Source organism: Rhinoraja longicauda, chromosome 22 (genome assembly GCF_053455715.1).
Source record: "Rhinoraja longicauda isolate Sanriku21f chromosome 22, sRhiLon1.1, whole genome shotgun sequence".
Lineage (NCBI taxonomy): Eukaryota > Metazoa > Chordata > Chondrichthyes > Rajiformes > Arhynchobatidae > Rhinoraja > Rhinoraja longicauda.
The window spans coordinates 18,014,274-18,036,451 of record NC_135974.1 but is presented as its reverse complement, the minus strand read 5'-3'; the positions used below and the strand labels follow the sequence as shown (position 1 = coordinate 18,036,451).

Genomic DNA, 22,178 nt, shown 5'->3' with positions numbered 1-22,178 from the left:
CTGTGGACTTTACTCTGCCTTGCACATTCGTTCCAAACCAACTTAATTGGCTCTTAACTGCTCTTTAAAGTGGGAAGACTAATCTGTGAGTATAAATGCTTTCCTGGCAACCAGACACTAAAGTTTAGTTTAGTGATACAGCGTGGAAACAGGCCCTTTGGCCCACCGGGACCGCACCGACCAGCGATCCCAGCACATTAACACTATCCTACACATACGAGGGACAATTTTTACATTTACCAAGCCAATTAACCTACAAACCTGTACGTCTTGAGTGTGGGAGGAAACCGAAGATCTCGGAGAAACCCATGGGGAGAATGTACAAACTCTGTACAGACAGCACCCGTAGTCGGGATCGAATCCGTGTCTCCGCCGCTGCATTCGCTGTAAGGCAGCAACTCTAACGCTGCGCCACCATGCCATACTTCCTCACCTTTTAAAACGGTGTTCTACAGATGGTATGGAACAATACTTTATTTCTGCCCATTCTTCCAGATTCTTGGTTGTCTTGAAGTCTTGTAGTATTTTCCATTTGCAATCCCTCCTGCTTGTTTACAAATGATTATGAATAAATTTGGAATAATTGTGGTGGAAATCAAAATTTAAATATTTGGAGAACTTATTTGTGGCAAATACACAAGCTGCCAGAGGAGGTTGTTGAGGCATATGGATCGAGCTGCCAGAGGATGTTGTTGAGGCAGGCACAATAACGATATTTAAGACCTTTGGTCAGTTGCGTTGATAGGAAAGGTTTAGAGGGATTTGGGCCACACTGGAGCAGGTGAGACTGGTGTAGATGTGGCATCTTGGTCAGCATGGGCAAGTTGGACTGAAGGACTATTTCCAGGTGGTATGGCTCCATCACTAAGTAATTTGCACTTGACCCTAATTTACATTCATATTTAGATGAACAATTATCTGTGAAATCTATACCTTTTAGAAGTGCAGTAACTGATCAGTCAAGTGACTACTTGACCTATTCCTTCCTACCATTTTGATTTACAAAACAAAAAAAACGAATCTAGGAGTTCATGAATGGAATAAAAAGAGCATAAATATTCATTCAAAGCATAATGGGGAACATACCACGCTTGTTCAAGTGTGAGCAAGTTAGTTGTTCCCATTGTTACAAAGAATGTTCTTCATACATGCACCTTGGACAACCCAAATGACACTACGATATGATATGATAATTCAATCGTTCGGGCACTGTGGCATCAAAACACAGCCCGCAACTCACGCCAAGCATGCGAGATGCTAACGTGTTTTACTGTTAGGCAATGTAAAACTGAATTAGTAATTATTTACAGAACATTACTTCATCTTAAGAACAAGCCTTTCAGTGTCCATTTGTGTGTTTTTATGGGGAACATCCTTGGGTGTGAGAAATGGGAAATGAATTGGATTCAAAATTTTGGAATTGATTTGATTCCTGCTTATATTCAATATTGTTAAACAATAAGTATAGAAGCCTTTCATCTTTTTTTCACTCTAAAACATTTCATGAAGCTTAAAGCAACATATTTTGACTGAACAACACTGCAGTTGCTGGAATTCAAAAATAAAAGCAGAAAGTACTAAAAGCGCTCAGGAGGTCAGGTAGCATCCATGAAAAGAGAAACAATTAATGTTTCAGGCCAGAGAACTGGTAAATTTCAGATGAAGGATCCTGGACATGAAACGTTATTTTTTTCTTTTCAGATGTTGCTTGACTCACTTGCACTTCCTGCATTTTATGTTTTTATTTCACCTTGTGCAGTAGCCTGTTTTGAATTGCAATTAAATCTGGTTTAATGAATTACTTCTTAAGGTTAGGATTATCTTTTTGGAGTTGACTGCTGTGTAATGTTGGCTGCATTTACTATTTTAATAACTCCAATGGTTTCAAAATAGTTAGGTCTGATACAAAATCAGTTTCAAGTTGAGTAACATTTTAGAAAGAAAAACTGAATTTTTCAGAATTACAACCTTCCATCAGAATTAACAGGACCTATAGCTCTTCATAGCTCCATTGGAAGTACTTCAGATTTCACAAGCAGCTTCCTTGCAATGTTCCATGGCATCCCTGAAGAAATGAGCAGGTGAGAAGGATCTTCTCTGGATATGTGCGTCTCGACTCCGTAGAATAAACTAAGGTTCACCATGTCAGCTGGAGGGTCTTTGAGAAGGAAGTACATTGTTGTCTTAAATAATATAGAATATTCTTCAATGAGAGAGAGAGGCAGAGGTTCTGTTTTCAATGTGGTGCTATCTGTGACCATTGTACAGAAATGGGCATAACCTACCCTCTGAATGGGGTACCACGACTGGACATTATTTTTATATCTGCCTAAAGTTAATTTCGATAATAATCAGTTTGAATCAAATTCAGCACTTAAAGGAGTTGATGAAATTGGCCATTTTAACTTCTGTAAATATTTATTGTGGGTCAGTGAATTAAAAACATATTAGATACTTTATATTCATTATTGATAAGGCTCTTGCTGAAATAGATTGAGATTTCCATTTTAGATATTAATTTGGACAGTAAAAGTCACCCTAACATATTTTAGTTTCATCAATCATTCAATCAATTGGACCTGAATTCAAACCCATGTCCCAGAATGGAATAGTAGACACAAAATGCCCAAGAATGGAATACTCTACCAACTCTGCTTTTTGACAGAACTTAACCAATATTACCGCAGTCAATGCAATGGCTAGCAATTATTGTGATATTCTGACTGAATGCAAATTATTTTATAAATTATATTCTGCCTAAGGTTTGCTGAGTGGTTGTAAAACTGCAGTACTTAACTCTACTTAGCAAAAAGTTAAAATATCAGATAAATTATATGATAACTGAGACTGATTCAGTCTTGTTTAGTAATTAATGATTCAGATTAACCACTCCATTGATGTAAATTTGCTTTGCAGCTGGTATCTTCTGTATTGTACTTTGGATTATGTGCACGCATCTCAGGTTTAAACTCAAGAACAAGAAGTGCCTTCTTCCAAATTAGTTGTTAAATTGAGCTAATTTTTCCATAATGTGGATTGGCTCAGAGGAAAAAAAGGAATGCATCCAAATTGCTGGGTAACGTTTATCCTTCAATATCCTGAAAAAAAGCATATTATTTATTTTACATTTATTGGACTACAAATTGTAGCTTTTGTTTGCAGTACAACAGTGATCATATTTAAAACAACAAATGCAAAATTCAAGATAACAGGAGTAGGTCACCAGCTCCCTAAACCAACATAGCCATTCAATAAAATCATGGCTCATTTGACCCAGGTCTCAACTTCTCCACTGCGCCAGTTCTTCACAGCCCTCACTTCTCCAGTCTTTCAAAAATGTATCTACCTTTTAAATATGGTATGGCACTTTATTTGTCACATGTACTGAGGTACAGTGAAATTCATTTTTGTATGCAGCTCAGTACAAGTATCACTATACATAGGCACTTGAGATACATATTAGAAAAACATCTCAGATACAGTTCAAATGTTTAAAAGTAGTACACTAATACAGTATACAGTGTCACCAGTTTGGCACCATATTTAAGTCCCAGTTGTAATACATCCAGTGTTCTCGCCTCTCAACCCTCCAGGAGGCAGAATTCCAAACATTCACCCTCTGCATGGAGAAATATCTACACACCAGTTTTAAATGCCCCCCCTTGGAACTATCTTCTTGGTCAAGACTACCCCACTTATGGAAACTTATCTATCTACCATGCAATGTCACTTTAGGCACTAGTAAGTTTCAATAAGGTAATTGATTCTTTCAAACTTGAAAGAATATCGATTCAACTTTTAGCCATTTGTGAAAGCATACCCAGTCCTCTCATCCCAGGAATTAGCCTAGTCAATCCTTCTGTACTGTCTCCCATGTGCATATTCTTTTCAGGAGCCAGAACTGTACACAGTCCTGTACACTGTACACAGTCCTGTACACTGTACACACAAGTACTTTGTTGATTGAAATACTTTGAGACATCCAGTAATGACAACTGGCAGATGATTAAAATTTTCTACCAATTCCCTTCCATGCCATTGGAAAATATATTTCTAAACAGCTGTATGTTCAAAGCATATTTATTCAAGATCTTGGCAATTGATAATCTGAAGAAGGGTCTCGACCCGAAACGTCACCAATTCCTTCTCTCCAGAGATGCTGCCTGTCCCGCTGAGTTATTCCAGCATTTAGTATCTACCTTGGCAATTGATAAATTGTGTTGAAATTCAGACAATGTTATGATTAGTAGTTACACAACTAGCAGCTGTTATGTCTTGATAATGAAAGGTTTATTACCTCTGGCATTTTGAAAATAATGACATTAAATATCTATTGAAATTCTTAGTCTTAGTCTTCACATCCTGTAACTAACCTTTGCTACAATTGGATAGATATATTCTGCGACAACAATATCCAGAGATAGGAATAGGTTCAATCATCAGCAAAATCTGATTTTGTTTTATTTATAATGGGTGAACAGTTAATGTAGGTCAAATCACTGAGAGCTCTGCACTACCTGAAACCTGAAAGGTTTGTTGCGCATAACTACTGTAGAAATTTTTTTTTTTCTCCCCATACTAGCTGAAATTTGCCACCACTGCTGGAGTTTTATAGCAAAGGTTTGATTTAAAATATGAGCACAAAGCAGTACTTCACATCTGGTCGTCATCGACAGAAATCTGGACACTTTCTGGCTCAAACCTATGCACACAGTGGCAAGTGCAGGTATTTAAAAATACATTTGGACAACAGTAACAGGATCGTTCCGAGTCAGCATGGATTTACGAAGGGGAAATCATGCTTGATTAATCTTCTGGAATTTTTTGAGGATGTAACTAGGAAAATTGACGGGAGAGCCGGTGGATGTGGTGTACCTCGACTTTCAGAAAGCCTTCGACAAGGTCCCACATAAGAGATTAGTGGGCAAAATTAGAGCACATGGTATTGGGGGTAGGGTACTGACGTGGATAGAAAATTGGTTGCCAGACAGAAAGCCAAGAGTGGGGATAAATGGGTCCCTTTCAGAATGGCAGGCAGTGACTTCCGCAAGGCTCGGTGCTGGGACCGCAGCTATTTACAATATACATTAATGACTTGGATGAAGGGATTAATAGTACCATGAGCAAATTTGCAGATGATACAAAGCTGGGTGGTAGTGTGAGCTGTAAGGAAGATGCTAAGAGGTTGCAGGGTGACTTGGACAGGTTGTGTGAGTGGGCGGATGCATGGCAGATGCAGTTTAATGTGGATAAGTGTGAGGTTATCCACTTTGGTGGTAAGAAGAAGGCAGATTATTATCTGAATGGTGTCAAGTTAGGAAAAGGACGTACAACGAGATCTGGGTGTCCTAGTGCATCAGTCACTGAAAGGAAGCATGCAGGTACAGCAGGCAGTGAAGAAAACCAATGGAATGTTGGTCTTCATAACAAGAGGAGTTGAGTATAGGAATAAATAGGTCCTTCTGCAGTTGTATAGGGCTCTAGTGAGACCGCACCTGGAGTACTGTGTGCAGTTTTGGTCTCCAAATTTGAGGAAGGATATTCTTGCTATTGAGGGCGTGCAGCGTAGGTTTACTAGGTTAATTCCCGGAATGGCGGGACTGTCATATGTTGAAAGACTGGAGCGGCTAGGCTTGTATACACTGGAATTTAGAAGGATAAGAGGGGATCTTATCGAAACATGTAAGATTATTCAGGGGTTAGACACGTTAGAGGCAGGAAACATGTTCCCAATGTTGGGGGAGTCCAGAACAATGGGCCACAGTTTAAGAATAAGGGGTAGGCCATTTAGAACGGAAATGAGGGGGAAAAAAATTCAGTCAGAGTTGTAAATCTGTGGAATTCACTGCCTCAGAAGGCAGTGGAGGCCAATTCTTCGAAAGCATTCAAGAGAGAGCTAGATAGAGCTCTTAAGGATAGCGGAGTCAGGGGGTATGGGGAGAAGGCAGGAACGGGGTACTGATTGAGAATGATCAGCCATGATCACATTGAATGGTGGTTCTGGCTCGAAGGGCCGAATGGCCTACTGCACCTATTGTCTATTGTCGATGGTTAAATATCTCTGACTCTGATAATGTGACTCTTCAGTCTGATGCTCAATTATTTGAGGAAAGAATTTTATATATTTTAACTTTTTTAATCAAATATTAGTGATCATACTGGATAATCTTGCTGTTGCCCATCGATTAAATCATTCTGAAAGACACTTCTGTGCATTTACCGACAACTGTAGGTGGTCAGCTTGAACACTTAATAATGAATAGATGGGAAAGTGGAACTGAAGAAACCGTGGCTATACCACAGAACAAATCAGGAATTTAAAATTTTGGGGATGTGTGTGTTTGGTTTGTCAATAAATAGAGCAAAGAAGAGTAGATTGGTGATTTTTTTTTTTTTAAAGGTCAGTTGACTGATGTAGAAATTAGACGACATCCTTTATTGCAATTTGGTAAAAACACAATTATATGTTTGATTTGAATTGGAAATAAAGCTAAATTCCCATAATATGAATTATTGTTCCCACTATCTGAAAGCATCTAAATAATTCCTAAAAGTATCATGCTTGTTTGATCTTAGTTCAGTCCTTGTGTAATTTTAAAAATTTTAATGTGTTGGAGTAACTCAGTGTGTCAGGCAACATCTCTGGAGAATATGGATAGGTGGTGTTTTGGGTCATGGCCTTTCTTCGAATGAATCAGATTTTGTTTTGCCATGTCTTGTCTGGAAGGTGCTGCCTTCCACAAAATAGTATTTATGTAATGAGAATATGTATCCTCTTACAAATGATATCATAATCCATATTCTGGACATTTCTATAATGTTCCCGATTTACCAGACAAATCTCCATATACAGTTTATATTGAAAAATGCATTCTTGAAGTTTTCACATCCATCCAAAACCTTTTGTAAATATTGAATATTTAAGTAAAATATTATGAAAGTCAGTAAATTCAACCACAAATGAATGTAATGGAGATTAGAGTTGGTTTAAAACTGTAGTTCAGAGATTTGCTTAGATGCATTTTTTAGAAATACTTGATTGACTTGGACTTCTCCAAGGAATGCTTTTAATCTGTTTTGCGGTACTTTCTTTGGCCAGAATGAATCCCAAACTAATTTTGGATCAGTAAATTTATTGTGACAAATAGATTTCAATCTTAATCTCAAAATATTATTTTGGTAGTCAGTTGTACAGCACAAAAAAATGGCCATTTGACCCAATTCATCTGTGCTGACCAAGGTGTCTATCTCAGCTTGTCCCATTTCCCCACTTTTGGCCCTAATTACTCTAAACCTTTATCCACGATTCTGCCCTTGAAACATTGTAATTATACCCACCTCTATGGCTTCCTTTTGCAGCTTGCTCCTTATACCCATACTCTGTGGAAAAACCTGCCCCTCACATCCTCTTTAAATCTTTACCCTCTCACCTAAAATCCATGACCTTTAATATTAGACTCCCATACCTTGGGAAAAAAAGATAGTGGCCCCTCATAATTTTTAAAACAAAAAATTTGATAGCAAAAATAGATATTAGTGTGATGCTGCACTAATGCAGAATAATTTAAAACTATTTTTCAGGTAGAAACATGAAATGCTGAAATTAGCTGTTGCTTACAGTAGATTGGTACACCTTCTACTTACATCAAAGGTTTGGGACAAGCTTCATTGCTCCAGTAACCTGGTTTAAATTAGCGTGAAGAATAGTCCTGACCAGAAACGTCATCTGCTGGTTTTAATTGTCTTTCAGAGTCCATTTTTAACAGCACATTAATTTTTTTTTAATGCAACTTGGATGAAACATCGTACGTGAAGAAAAAAGAAGAATGAGCATTGATATCCTGCTTTTCATGTCCAGTTTGTGTTCCTGAGTGCTTTACAGCTTTGACATCAGAACAACATATGAAAATTATAGTTGGAGTAGTCAGCATCTCGAGCCTCTTACACCGCTTTGTAAAAAAACGGCTCACTTCAACTTGTGTCCATCATGGTAACCTTTCACCACCACTACTCCCTTCCTCCCCCTCCCCCGAATCATCAGTATTGGTTTCCTATTGTCAGAAGTACTGAGATACAGTGAAAAACTTTAGGACATCAGTATAGCATGTAATGTAAAAGCAAAGGTAAACTGCAAGCAGCGACAGGGAAAGTGCAAGGACCACAGCGAGGTAGATTGGGAGATCAGGAATACATCCTTAGCATACGAATAATCGGATAACAGCAGGGAGGAAGCTTTTCTTGAATCATGTGGTACGTGCTTTCCAGATTTTGTGTCTTCTACCCAAGGGGAGGGGAGAATTACCAAGGTGGGTGGACCTTGATTATGTTGGCTGCTTTCCCGATGCAGCATGAAGTACAAGAGGAGTTAATGGGGAAAGTGTAGTTTGTGTGATGGACTAGGCTGTGCACACTACTCTCAACTCGCAGCAGTCTTCATCTGAAGAGGTATTGTACTTTCTTGGTCATAATGTGAATGTCGTCAGACCAGGACAGATTGTTGGTGAAGGTTATACCTAGGAACATGAAGCTCTCGACCATCTCCACTTCAGCTATTTGATGCAGACTGGAGTGTATATGCGACCCATTGGTATTGCAGTCAAGAATGACTTTCACTACAATTCTGTGCATTCTAATATGATTAACGAGTTCTACAGGGTTTGCCGATTAATGTTCAAGTTGAGCTTGGCCATATGGATGGGTATTATGAATAGTGCTGTTTGTGTTTGGCATCTGCGTGCACTTGTCAGTCGACTGGCCTTGCCCGTTTAAATGGTCAAGGATTCCCATGAATTTATGAGAATTCCCTACAGCTAGGTAAATAACTGGTTAATCACCGCTCTCGTTCTACTTCAAATAGCACCTTAGAATCTTTTATCAAATAGTGTAAAGGCAAAGCATCGGAAGGGCAACAGGCCTGATAGTGCTGCCGTTCCATGTATTCAACTGAGATTGTGCATTGAGGTTACCTGCAATGGTACTTGCCACTTGATGGATGAGAATGTAATGGCAATCTGAGGAAGGTAGGTATCAAAACATATATTGCACTACAACAAATAGTCATGCCATAAGTGAAGAAGTTCAGTTTAGTTTATTGTCAGATGTACCAATGTACAGTAAGGATGCAAAGCAGCCAGGATCTGAACTTAATATTAAGTTATCAGTGCAATGCACATGTATTGAACTTCAGGGTGGTTGGGGTCAGCTTGGGGAGAGCATCATGCAATGTACTCAATCTTGGCCTTGCTTCTTATTTTAACACCAGATAAAGTGAAACTCTTTTTACATTTTCCCAGGCAAATTTTAGTTTAGGCTCATAGCAATCTAGTTGCATTGTTCCGTTAACAAATGCTAGATTTGCCATTAAAAGTTCATGTTGTCTTAATTACATGCATTTTCTGTGCAATAACTTGCATTCTTGGTAACACTTTGAGGTTGATGTGCCACTGATCAGTTAGAAGCTTAACTGAAGCTAAAAACAATGTAAGAACAGTGCCAACAGCAATTGGCATTGTTCTTACAAACAATGTTCTTAGTTTTTGGTCAACCTTTATCATTATTATTATTAATTTTGCAATGCTTTTCCAAAAAATTCCATTACATTGAGAAGAATTAATTTAGTGATAATTGTAAGTGGTTAACAGAAATTTATAATAAATATTACATTTCAACAATAAAGAATGAATCCCAAGTAACTGGAACTAAACCTGTTCATATGCTGGATTTGTTCTGTGGGACTCCACAAAGCTGAAAAACACACATTTCAGTTATTTCAATTTAGTATCTTGATAAATTTCAATGTTTTCAATCCCCAATTAACATAATATCACTAATTTGATGCAACATACATAATCTGCTGAAAAATATACAATCCCAGTTATTCACCAAGAGAAATAAAAAATAATGTTGACTTCAAAAGTTAACCAGCAGTTGTTTTTCATGCTGTTCAGAACAAGTTAATTATAATTGGTTACTTTTGTAGGATGGGTCTATGAGAAGTGAATTTATAGCATTAAGCTTTCGCACATTCTAATATAAATGGAAAGAGATTTCCATAAATGCTCAGTAGAACACGAGGCTCGTGTGGAGAGGGCTGCAAAGTGAACAATTTTAGATACCAACATAGTTTTACCAATATTTTATTTTAAATTTCCAACTGTTGTAAAACTAGTAATTGTTATGAATTCTAGTTAGGAATTCACTTTTCAACAGCTTACAAGAATCCAAATTCATACACACAGCTGTAAAAACTTGTAAATGATTAGCTGTGCTGCTTTTTTTAGAGAGAGTTAGAGCTCCTAATGATAGCGGAGTCAAGGGATATGGGGAGAAGGCAGGAACGGGGTACTGATTGTGCATGATCAGCTATGATCACGGTGAATGGCGGTGCTGGCTCGAAGGGCCGAATGGCCTACTCTTGCACCTATTGTCTATTTTGCTATTTAGTTCAGAATTTGAATTCTGTATTTTAAGCCTGACTTACAATTGTTGATTTGAAGCCAAACTGGAATTCATTAGGAGTTCATGGGATTGATTTTTTTAGACCTGTTTTGAGTTCATGCATTATTTCAGTGTGTACTTAATGAAAAATATCCAGAACAATCAACTACTGGCTAGTAATATATAGTAATTACAGTTTACTAATAATGTTCTTTTTTGCTTTTTGTCATGTTAGTTCTGCTTCTGGCTCCTTTAGACAATTCCAGGATGCAAATTTATTTGTAGAATTTCAGAAGACCATGTTGAGTGATCAACCTTTTATTAGTGCTAACTGGTTGTGTATAGGGTTAACTACTTGTAAGGTTAAATACTAAAGACCTGATACAGTTTTTAAATCTCAATGAGCTGAATTAGCTGAATATAGCTTTCTAGAGGATGAAGCAAGTCGACTTTGTAAATGATGCAAGGCCAAATGAATAAAGCCACATCATTGATGCTTCCAGACTGAATCGTCGAACCTATAGTATTTGCTTCCCACATTTTATTCAGTTCAAAAATGCATATCTGCGAGTCTTTTATTTGTTAAATTGAAATACATTTTAATGAAGATGTATTAGTTTTGCATCAAGAAAATTGAACATCACAAGACTTTTCACTTTGGAAAAATATATTTTCTTTAATAGTTCAACAAGAGGGCTCAGCTGACAAGAGAACCAATTCTGCTTCAGTGGATGAACAACCTAACGCAAGTATGCAAGCTACGTCCTCCAAACCATCAATTACAACAGTGAAACAGTCAGTCAATACAGTGGAGCATCGTGCTGTAACTAAACAACCTATTTCTGCAACTCAACAACTTGCTGTTTCTAGACATAAGGCTTTGTCCAAACAGAAAACTTTATCTAAGCTGCAAGCTTCATCGAAGTATCCAATTTTGTCTAAGCAGCAGTCTTCATCTAAAGACAATGCTGGATCTAAATACCGAATACCAATGAAGCATTCTGCTCTCACACCAAAACAATCAGTGCATCTAAGTGAACAGTCTCTGGCAAAAAGATCAGGGGATAAGCAACAGTCAAACCCTGCTGTAAAAAACACCAATCAATTATCCAACTCTCAGATCCGCCTCAATATCCGGCGCTCGCTAAAGGAGATCCTTTCTAAAAGGTGAGAAATTTAAGACAGGATTGTTTATATGGAATTGTTAATAGGGAAGGACCATACTTGCCGAATGTACTTGTATCAGTGTGCCATCTTTAAATAGGTTGTGATTTACCAATTTCCAACCTAATTTTGGAGTGAGTTTCACTTTGAGATTTATAATTTTTAAAATATTGTCCGTGCTCTGGGTTCAGTTTTAAAATCTTCCCTTCAACCTTCAGCATAAATGAGCAGTAAATTTAAATGACTGATTTCTGCCTAAGCATGCTTGTCTGACAATTGGCGTACTACTGTTTCTCCTGCTTATTAATATAAGCTTTAGTCAAATTATGTTTGTCAAAAGTTTGTTTTCTCTTTATTCTCCATGTGAATGAAGTCCCTCACCCCGATGCCTTTTCTGTTACATTTTCTATCCATCTTAAATATTTTAACTTCATCCCCAAAGTAAATTGAGTACAGTGCTTTCAACTGAAGTTTAGCCAGTGATGTGAGAGTAGGAGAATTCCAACATCTGTCTTGTGTCTCCATTTCCAGAGCTAAAGACTCTAGGTGGATTTTAGCAGTTAATTTGTCCTGCCATCTTCCCAAATTGTTTTTGTCTCCCATTTTTTTGCCTGTACCCTTGTTAAAATATTATTCTTCCTACCAAAGTAAATTACTTCCTATGCAATTACTTAATTTTAATCTGCGGTGCATAGTTCCTTCATGGGCATTATAAATAATGCGAACTTTTAAATCTAATTTAAATTTAGCAAAGACGTGTTTTTTTAAACTCCTGTACCCAAATCCCTAATTCAAAGCTCTGGGTTACAGGGTAATGAGTATAACAGTAATATTTGTACCTGTGACCAACAATCAGGGAGTTGATAAAATATTTTAGTTGCTGTCCATGGGTTACTTGTGTCTCAGATGAAGCTTGTGCATCTCTATACTGCCCAGTGGGTCAGTCTTATTATTCACTATTAAACTCTATGTGCCAAGCACGATCTTTTTTCTTGAGATGCGTACTCTTTTATCCAGGTTACCAAGGTAATGACCACATTTATTTATGCTTGTACAACCAGGGTGAATGATTGCGACGATCTTCGTGTAACTGAAGACACAATAGGAAAGATAGCAGTGAATGTTGAAAAAGAGCTTTTCACCCTGTTCCAAGACACTCACAGCAAGTACAAGAGCAGATACCGGAGTATTATGTTCAATTTGAAGAACCCCAGGAACCAGGTATCTTTTGCGCTTCTGTTGTAAAGTTGACGCTTGTTTTATGCATTTGATGAAAAGCCACCTGCATTGCGTGTGTATATTTGTACATTACCTATTTATCAGCCCCATTCATTGGTTTGTTTCTTTCAAATTTTTTTTTTGTAGGGACTCTTTCGGCGTGTTGTACGAGAAGAGATTGTTCCCTTCCATTTGGTACGTATGAGTCCTGAAGAAATAGAATCAAAGGAACTGGCAGTTTGGGGAGAACAGGAGAGCAGAACTGTGAGTATCTGAGCTCAGAATCCTGGTCTGGGGTCCATTTTAATTTTATACATACATGTTGGTGCAGTTAAACTGTTTGGTAAGTATGTGGTGTATCAGTATTGTTGGTGAATTGGACCTTGTGAGCCAGTCCTATTCTTCTCCATAACTATGGAAATGGTAACTTGTGGCTGGCTGCAGTATCTTGCATTCCTGATTGATGATTCCATAACTAAAGAATGTGATTTAGAAGCTCTGTTTCTTTTAGTTTTGGAAGCATAAATGGAAAATGCTGGAAATACTTAGCCAGTCAAGCAGCATCTGTGGATAGAGAAGCATACTTGTCAATTTGAATATATTTTGCCTGAACTGAGAAAGAGAAAATAAGTTTCTAGTCTTTGGGAAATTGGAGGAGTGATGGATAGAAGAAAGGGAATAACTCCAACGGAGAGATTATTTTTCTGTTTGGAACAAAGTGGAAATAGACACAAAGCAGATGTAGTCCCAATGTACAGTTTTGAATTTAAATTGACTGCAATTATTGGAAAATCTGAAACAAAAACGTTTCAAAATTACATTGTCTAAAATGGAAATTAAGTATTCCAAACAAAATACATGTGTAATTTTATTTATTCATTCGCACAATGTAAATGTCACTGAGTAGGTGAACATTTATTGCCCAGTCCTAATTACCACTGAAGTGAGTAATTTTCGAAATGTTTCAGTAAAGGTTGATTGTTTTGAGGGCCACATGGGTTTGGAGTCTTGCAAAGACTAGACTGGGTAAGGAGATTAGTGGGCGACGTTTCAGTCGACACTATTGATTTTATTTCTGGATTATTTAATTAATTAATGTGTTCTTTTCCCTAAAAATTGTGCTGGGAGAGGATCAGTAGCCCAAGCCTTGGGATATTCCTCAAAACAAAAATAGATTAAAAGGGATGAAGTAGGAAGTAGGTGAAGCTGGAAGGGTTCCACGGTGTTAATTGAACCCTGCGTAATGTATATCACTTTGACATAAGAGTTGGTGAACTATTTAATATGGACTGCAGTGACGTGACAACTTTGAAATAAGAGTGTTTCTTACCAGAGTTAGGATAAGCAGTATTTCTAATTAAATCTGAATTAACCAAATTCATTGAAAATAAAAAAATGTTCAGTGCTGAGCAACTCAGCAGTACGGAGGGAAACTCCTGAAGTTCAGGTCAGTGATTTATCATTAGTTGCAATGCCACACGTGCATTCTGACTAGCTGAGTATAGTCACCCATTTCTGTTTTCAGATGCGCAACATCCACATTATTCTGAGTTTTCACAAAACTGAACACATTAGGCTTGATAAATATCAAACCTATTGTTATGGTTTATCCTGCCGTTGAACCAATAGTGCTTTCAGTATGATGAGAGTAGTGACATATTTTGATGTTGTTTCACAGGCACAGGAACAAAGTGAGAGATTGCAGCGTGAAACCAAAGGAACAGCCTCCCGGGCAGCGAACACACATGAAGTTGATATGGAGGAGGCACCACCCATGTCAGATGTACGTATAAAGTTTGAAATAAACTCTAAAATGTTGTCACTACATACACCGAAGCAAGCAGCTTTCCTTTGCACAATACTTTACCTACTCACTTATCCCTAGTTACTGACATGGCGTACAAGGTGAAGCAGCTTCTCAAGTAATGACACTCTTGGAAGCTTTCTTGCAAAGCAATATATTGCTGTAACTGTCACTCACTTTCAACCAATTACACAATGTCAGCAAGTCCTTGAGTTTCTATACCCATGTTTGCAAGTGCCAATGTGCCAATATTTATTTGTCAGTGATGCAATCATCAGTTACTCACTATTCCCCCAATTAAGGAATGTTCTGCCTTGAATGAAAAATCTTCTAAATCTTATCCTTGTATCAAGGCAGCAGTAAAGGTTCTTTTTTTTCTAATGTATCATTACCTGGTCTGTGATCTTTCAACTTCCAGCAGTATTCTGATGCCCAAGCCTTGGGATATTCTTCAAAACAAAAATAGATTAAAAGGGATGACATTTTTTAATTAAAAACTGCCCAGACCAGTATCATCGACATTTGGCACGGTCTCAATTCATAATCCAATGCTTTCTCAAATGCTATTGCTCTGCTCTACCGATTCAGATCCAGCAACACTAAGGAGATATCAACATGTTTAGAGAGTACATCAAAATTGAATTCAGGAGCTTTGAATTGCAGCAACAGAGGAGCTTTCAAATGTATTCCAGCTACAAGTAATGACAGGAAGGAATCAATGAACAAAGCGATTCCATGTGAAATCAAAATCTCACAGAAGAAGGGAGTTACTGGGCCTCAGTAACATGTGTAAGAATTTTGAGCCTATCACCTTCCTTGTTTGAGGTGATAACTTGAAGTTACAGGCTGGCACAGAGCCAAGATCTAGGCGAAACGTCACCAATACCTTTGCTAGGCGCCATGGGGACCAAACATTTGGATGGTTATGATGATATGGCTGTTATAGTCTTTCTAATTAAGTAACCTGTAAGTAAGTAAAGTATTTATTATCATATGCACAAGTATGGTGAGATACAGATACAGTTCAAGACCTTGCAGCAGCACAGGTGCACACTCAGACAGCACACAACCTAAATTATACATAAATTATCCAAGATGGTGAAATGATACAGACTATGTAACGAAGTGTTTATGCAAAAACAATTTGAAAACAAGTCCATGGTAGTACAAGAGCTGATCTGTAGCGTTCTATTGCTGAATGAGGATTGGGGTTGTGCGAGTAAGTTCAAGAACTGATGTTTGTAGGAAAGCACCTGTGCCAAACCTGGTGGTGTGGGACTTCGGGCTTCTGTACCTCCTGCCTGACAGTAGCAACGAGAAAATGGCATGACCCTGATGATGGGCATCTTTGATAATAGATGCTGTCTCCTTGAGGCAACACCTCATGTAGATGCTTTTGATGGTGGGGAGGGCAGTGCCTGTGATGGGCTGAGCCGAGTTCACAACTGTCTGCAGCCTCTTGCGTTCCTGTGAGTCAGAATTTCCATACCAGACCATGATGCAACCAGTCAGGATTCTTTCTACAATGCATCTGTAGAAATCTATTGGAGTATTCAAAGACATGGCAAACCTCTTTAACTCTCTCAAAAGTAGTGGTGGTGGTGTGTCTTCGTGATTACAGCTATGTGCTGGATGGACAGGTCATCTGAGGTGTTAATGTCCAGGAATTAAAGGTAAAACCCTTGATGCATGATCATGGAAAAACATGAGACTAACAACTAGGGTGTATGACTGTACTTAATCTTGTTTGTCAGCAGATTTCTACATAAATTGAAGTTCCATGTAATGGTGATCATTTCAAAGAAAGCATTGTCATCATCACTTATTTGAAGGAACAGAATTTTTCTCATCAGTTCATATTTGTCATTCGAGGTTTGTTAAAAGTACTGAATAGAAAGATATTTAGTCTGATATTGACCCAAATCCAAAGATGAAAACACATGGGTGATCAGTTGGTCAGAAGAGTGGGTTTAAACATCTGAAAAGAAGAGAATGAGGAGTGATTTCAAGAGAGAATGAGAGTTTTGAGATATCTAATTTATTAATATTCCATTCATATGCTCATGGCCTATAGCAGGAAGCTTAATATTTAACTTATTCCTTTAACTTGTTATTTATCAATTTTTCTGTTCTGCGCTCTCTTCCATGCAGCTCTCTCTATCTACCCTTCCCACCTTTCTCCCCTCTTTCCACCTTCTATCCCCTCTTCCTGTCTTTCTCCTTCCCGCCTTTCTCCCCCCATCCCACCTTTCTCCTCTCTCCTTCCTGCCTTAAATGTATTTTACATGCAGCAGTGGTAACTAATTGGAATCAATAACTAATCTTTTTGCATAATAGATATAATATGTTCTATAGGCAGAATCATCAATTTAAAAAATGCATTTAATAAGTGATGTCCTGCAGATTTCTTAGTGGAATTCATAATGGCAGTAATATTCTAGCATGTGTTCCCATTTAAGTATTTAAATAAGAACATTTGCCATGATTTACTCGCTTTAGCTTCTGCATCAAATGTCAATTGATGTCTTTTTTGAGAAGTTAAAATTTTGATGTTTGGTACTTGAAAATAATTCAATTGAAACTCTTCACTGCAATCTCCTGAAATTGTCAGCATTCTGCCTTATTCATAAATGCCATTTATACTGGAACTATTGCTGGTATTGTGCCAAAGGAAAGAGGGCATGGAAAGAGAAGACCTGGCACAACCATTGCTTGAGGTAGAATTAATAGATTGTTCAGAATTAAATAATTATTTAGGATAATCTAATGAATTCTTGCCCCACCCCCAATCCCACCAAAAACCCTGAAACTAGATGAGCTGAGCAAAATGTCTAATAAGGGACAAATAGTTGGAATTATCTGCTTATCAGGAATTAACAAATTATAATATAGCCACCAATTAAACTCGAAAGGCATTTCTAGAATCAGGTTGTGTAGGAAGGAACTGCAGATGCTGATTTACATTGAAGATAGACACAAAATACTAGAGTATTCAGCGAGTCAGGCAGCAATTCTGGAGAAAATCCAGAGATGCTGCCTGACCGGCTGAGTTACTCCAGCATTTTGTGTCTATCTTCTAGAATTAGATTGTCTGTTTCATCACTGACATAAATTAAAGCAGTTACAAAAGCTGGAAACAGAATCACCAAATTTTAAAACCAATGTGATAAATCTTGTGAAAAAATACGTAGCCAATTCAGAGCAACCGTGCATTCCTTACAAAGCAAAGGTATTAAGATTAAAAGCGCACTTGCTAATGCAAACAATTGGTATAGAAAAGATTTAAGTTCATGATGGAAAATGGCAACGAATTGAGACTGAATCAGTACGTACTAGTTTTGGATTGGCATAATCAATTTTGAATTTAATGTGGCAGGTTTATTTTACAGATTTATATTAGAGATGAAGAAAAATGGAGTATGACCCTTAAATTTCGATCAGGCATGATGCATGCTGCCCAGGCTGCAGAGATACTAAATGGATTTTTTGCCTTGATTTTACTAAGCAAGTCAGGGTATTTTACAGGAGAAGAAACCCAGAGGCTGTTCTAGAGATTTGTGAAGTTATTCATGTCATCAAGGTTGCCATTGAAATTTTTGAGTAAACTTTTTCCTGATGTATTCTGATGTAAAGGGATGTATTCAGTGAGCCAGAAGGCCTAACAAATCATTCAGAAAGAGGAAGTTGATGCTCCTATCTTTTCTAAAAGAAAAAAAAAGAATATTATCCAGGAAACTACAGACCATTGCTTCAACATCCATTCTGGTTAAACTATTGAAATCCTTATAGATAAGATCAGTCAGCATTGGGATAAAGGTAAAATTCTGGCTAGCTCCTGAAAAGTTCCTGAAAAATCAAGCTTTTTATGGTGTGACGCTACAACTCGATTAGTACGGTGGTGGGTGTAGAATACTTGAATTTCAGTAAGGCATTTGAAAGTATTTCCATGGAATGACTGATACCAAAAATAATATTTTATGGATGGACCAAAGGAACTGTGATAAATCACAGCAGGTGTAGGGATTTTTCTTTAACATTCTAACATAGGCGAGGACCTTCAGTGCTGGTTGCTTACAAACGTAAGACACTGACTCATAGTCAATTTAAGACGGTACCTACCTTCTCCAGGAGGAAAGAGAGTAAGTACAGGATTTTTTGTGGGGGGGAGGGGTGAGGGAGAGACGGTGGGAAATGAACAAGGTAACATTTTGTTGAAGGGATGAAATAAATGTAACATTACAAAGTTATTCTGAAACCAGGAACTGTAGATGCTGATGTACAAAAAAAACACAGTGCTGGAGTAACTCAAGTGAGTCAGACAGCATCTTTAGAGGATGGGGACAAGTGATATTTTGGTTTGGGGCCCTTTAGACTGATTGTAGTAAGGGGGAAAACCTGGAAAAGAGGTGGGTCGTGGGAGCAAAGTAATGCTTGTGGTTTCAGTAACACCATCCTTGGTGAGATCTCATTTTATCAACAAAATGAAGATGTTAACTCCACTAATAAAAGCTTATTTAAAACAAAATCACCATTCTTTTGGAAGTGGAAGAACATGGGATCTGGGGAGAATTAAAGTCTCCTTGAATCAATTGGGTTCTAGTTGAACCAAATCTTGCCTCCATTGTCCTGACTTAGCTGTATGGGGGCAATACTTCAAATTTCTACTGCCCTCTATGTAATGAGCCACTTCAAACATCAACCTGAATGTTCCAATTTTAAAGCTGTGCCCCACTTAATTTGGTTTTCCTACCAGAGGAAATTGTGCAAAAGCTTCTGTTTCCTATCCTTTTTTTTGCTTTCTACAAAACATCCATCTGTTGAGGAAGATCTCAGCAATTTGACCTGGGTTTTGAATTTCCCTTTCCCATGTCTAACCCTACTTCCATGAACGGTGTACATTGACCACATTACAGACACTCTCCCTACATACTGTATCTCACCAGAAAAAGAAACTGCCAAGAAGAAACAACCATCCTCTCTTTCTCTCACAGGTAGGAAAATGTCACACTTCACTGCCTCATATTGTACTAAGGTTTGTAGTGATCATTCACAAAATTTAAAGGGAGTATATTTTCAAGTGATTAAAAGTACTGCAACTGCCTTGATATCCTATGATTCTCCCTGGTGACCTTGGAATCCTATCTTCTGCACTGATTTGGAATACAGCTATCTAAATGAATTGATGAAACCCTCAGCAACGTTACACACTCGTCCTAATTTTGTGATCTTGAGTTTCGTGGATGGATACAAGTTTGAACCCAACAGCTGTGCAACTCTTGGCAAAATGTATTAAGTTAATTGATAATATAGTCATGAGAAACACTGATGTAATCCATACATTTTAGAGCATAATATCTTACTGGGGACAGCATGCAATTTATTGTTTAAACACCTGTATATATATTGTCTAGCACTAGTGACCCAATTGACTCCTGCAATTCATACAATGAATGGTTTCTCCACAATAATAGGAGAAAGGTGGAGGTTGAAAGTAATTATATTCCCAACCACCTACTGCCTCTTTAAACTGAAGGTCTGGGTTTAAGGAGATGTAGTTAAAGAAGCCTTGGTGGGTTGCTGTAGTTGGTGCACTCTATGGCCGCAATCATCTGATGCACCATTGTTCACTTTCAGTTGGAAATGAAGTTAAAGGGTTGTTCTAGAAAATTACTAGGTTTTTCTTTTGGGGGGGGGGGGGGAGATTGTGCTAATTATAGGGGAGTTCATTTTGAAGCAGTGTCATTAATCTTTCCAGATGAGTTTCAACTTGGGTAAACAAAGAATCCAGAGCACCATTCATGTTCTGAAATGCACAGAATACACGGAAAACTATAACTGAGAACTGAAAAATAGTACTGTCAGATCTTGTATTCCACTGTACAAAGACCCTTTCTGCCTCTGCATCAGTTCAAAACAAAATCAGCAATACATAGATTTAAAATAGGGTTTGCACTGTAATTAAACCAAAAGATTGAGCAATGCACCTCAGACACTGCCTCAGAATCACTTGATCATTAATGACAGAAGATTTCATTCCATTCACTGTTTATCCAAAAGTTGAGTGATGCTCTTCCTGAGGAAAACAATATGTATCAGAAGGAATACAACCGTGACTAATTTTGTGTAACACTGCACGTTATTGTGGGAAATGTCCCTTTTGAGTAACATAATTTCAAGTGTATACTAGTTCTTTTTTGCACACACCATCTTCAATGCACGCAAGGATCATCAAGGATCTGCAAACAAGGTGTCCCATCAGTCTGAAGAAGGGTTTCGACCTGAAACGTCACCCATTCCTCCTCTACAGAGATGCTGCCTATCCCACAGAGTTACTCCAGCATTTTGTGTCTACCGTCCCATCTGAACAGTCAAGTGAAGTCTGCAACTGGATGGATGTTCTATTGTCCATTGTTTCTTTAAACTACATGGGCATAATCAATTGACAAAAAAATGAAAGTATTGTGGTCTCTGCCTGGAAAATGGCTACTGAACTCAAAATGGATGCAAGGAAGTCAGATAATATTCTCATAGTAACGCACATCCAAGCTCGATCATCCTCCAAAAATCCGCTGTATATGTCCTATTATTGAGATGAAACTAAGACATAAAGGTCTGCTGACATATCCTCGGCCCCAAAAATAGATTTTTAAGCCTGTATGCTTGAAACATGGCTTTGGCTGATTTTTTTCTGCCCCACTTCCCTCCTGTGTCGCATACTATTTCATATAATTTAGTAGAAAGCCAATTGATGTTTGGCTAGAATTACTGTACGTAATTGGAATTGTACAAGCTGCAAGTAAATTTTATTTATAAGAATTTTAACCATTTTACTTTTTAGGTACCCCTAGTTTAAAGTCTCGTGAAAGTGTCAAGTTTTGTGGCGTCCCTTGCAAACTCTTTTACCATCTTTTCCTCTTACGAAAAGGACCACTACAAAGGTTTTTGTCTAACCACTTGACCATTGTCTACTGGCTCATTTGTAGACATTTTGCCATGATTTTCATGAGAATCCATGAAGCCATTCTCCATCACAAATCAAATGAAGATGCATGGTGACTACCAAATTGTAGGTGCTATTTGCACATTTGCCAATGGGCATTACTCATTGGTATAATATTTACTTTAACTACTTCAATTGAGGATCCTTTTTATTTTTTAACTTTGCAAAGCATATCTTTTGCTCTGCATCTTTCCTAGATATCCCATTGATTATATCATTTATGATGAATTTGCAGCAATCATCTTAAAAGTTGAATAGGAATTTTCTTTTTGATTCTGTGGTATTCTGAACCCTGCTTCTCAAGATCACACATGATATCTAACCCTACTTCCTTATATATAACTTTTACGTCCAATTTATCTTAATGTTTTTGGTAAACAATAGTGGAGAAAGTTTTTCACTTTAATGTCGGTTGACGAGCAAAATAATTCCAAACTACTTCCTTCCTCTGCTTGTTGGTTAATTCCCGTTCATTCCAAAAGGTCCCCATTCATACTGTATTTTTTTTTGTCCTGCGTGTCCTTACCCACAGAAATATTTTCTCTTAATACATTG

The 22,178-nt window shown here is 37.7% G+C and overlaps 1 protein-coding gene across 4 annotated transcripts in view; it reads left to right on the top strand.

The window, feature by feature from the left end:
- The window catches only part of LOC144604453 (death-inducer obliterator 1-like), a 114,582-nt gene that overhangs the window by 64,023 nt on the left and 28,381 nt on the right, over positions 1–22,178 (top strand). For all 4 annotated transcript variants that reach the window (XM_078418890.1, XM_078418889.1, XM_078418892.1 and 1 more), the window contains exons 9-12: positions 11,121–11,604; positions 12,663–12,822; positions 12,967–13,083; positions 14,498–14,602. In XM_078418890.1, coding sequence (XP_078275016.1) covers positions 11,121–11,604; positions 12,663–12,822; positions 12,967–13,083; positions 14,498–14,602 — 866 coding nt within the window. The remainder of the gene's footprint in view (positions 1–11,120; positions 11,605–12,662; positions 12,823–12,966; positions 13,084–14,497; positions 14,603–22,178) is intronic.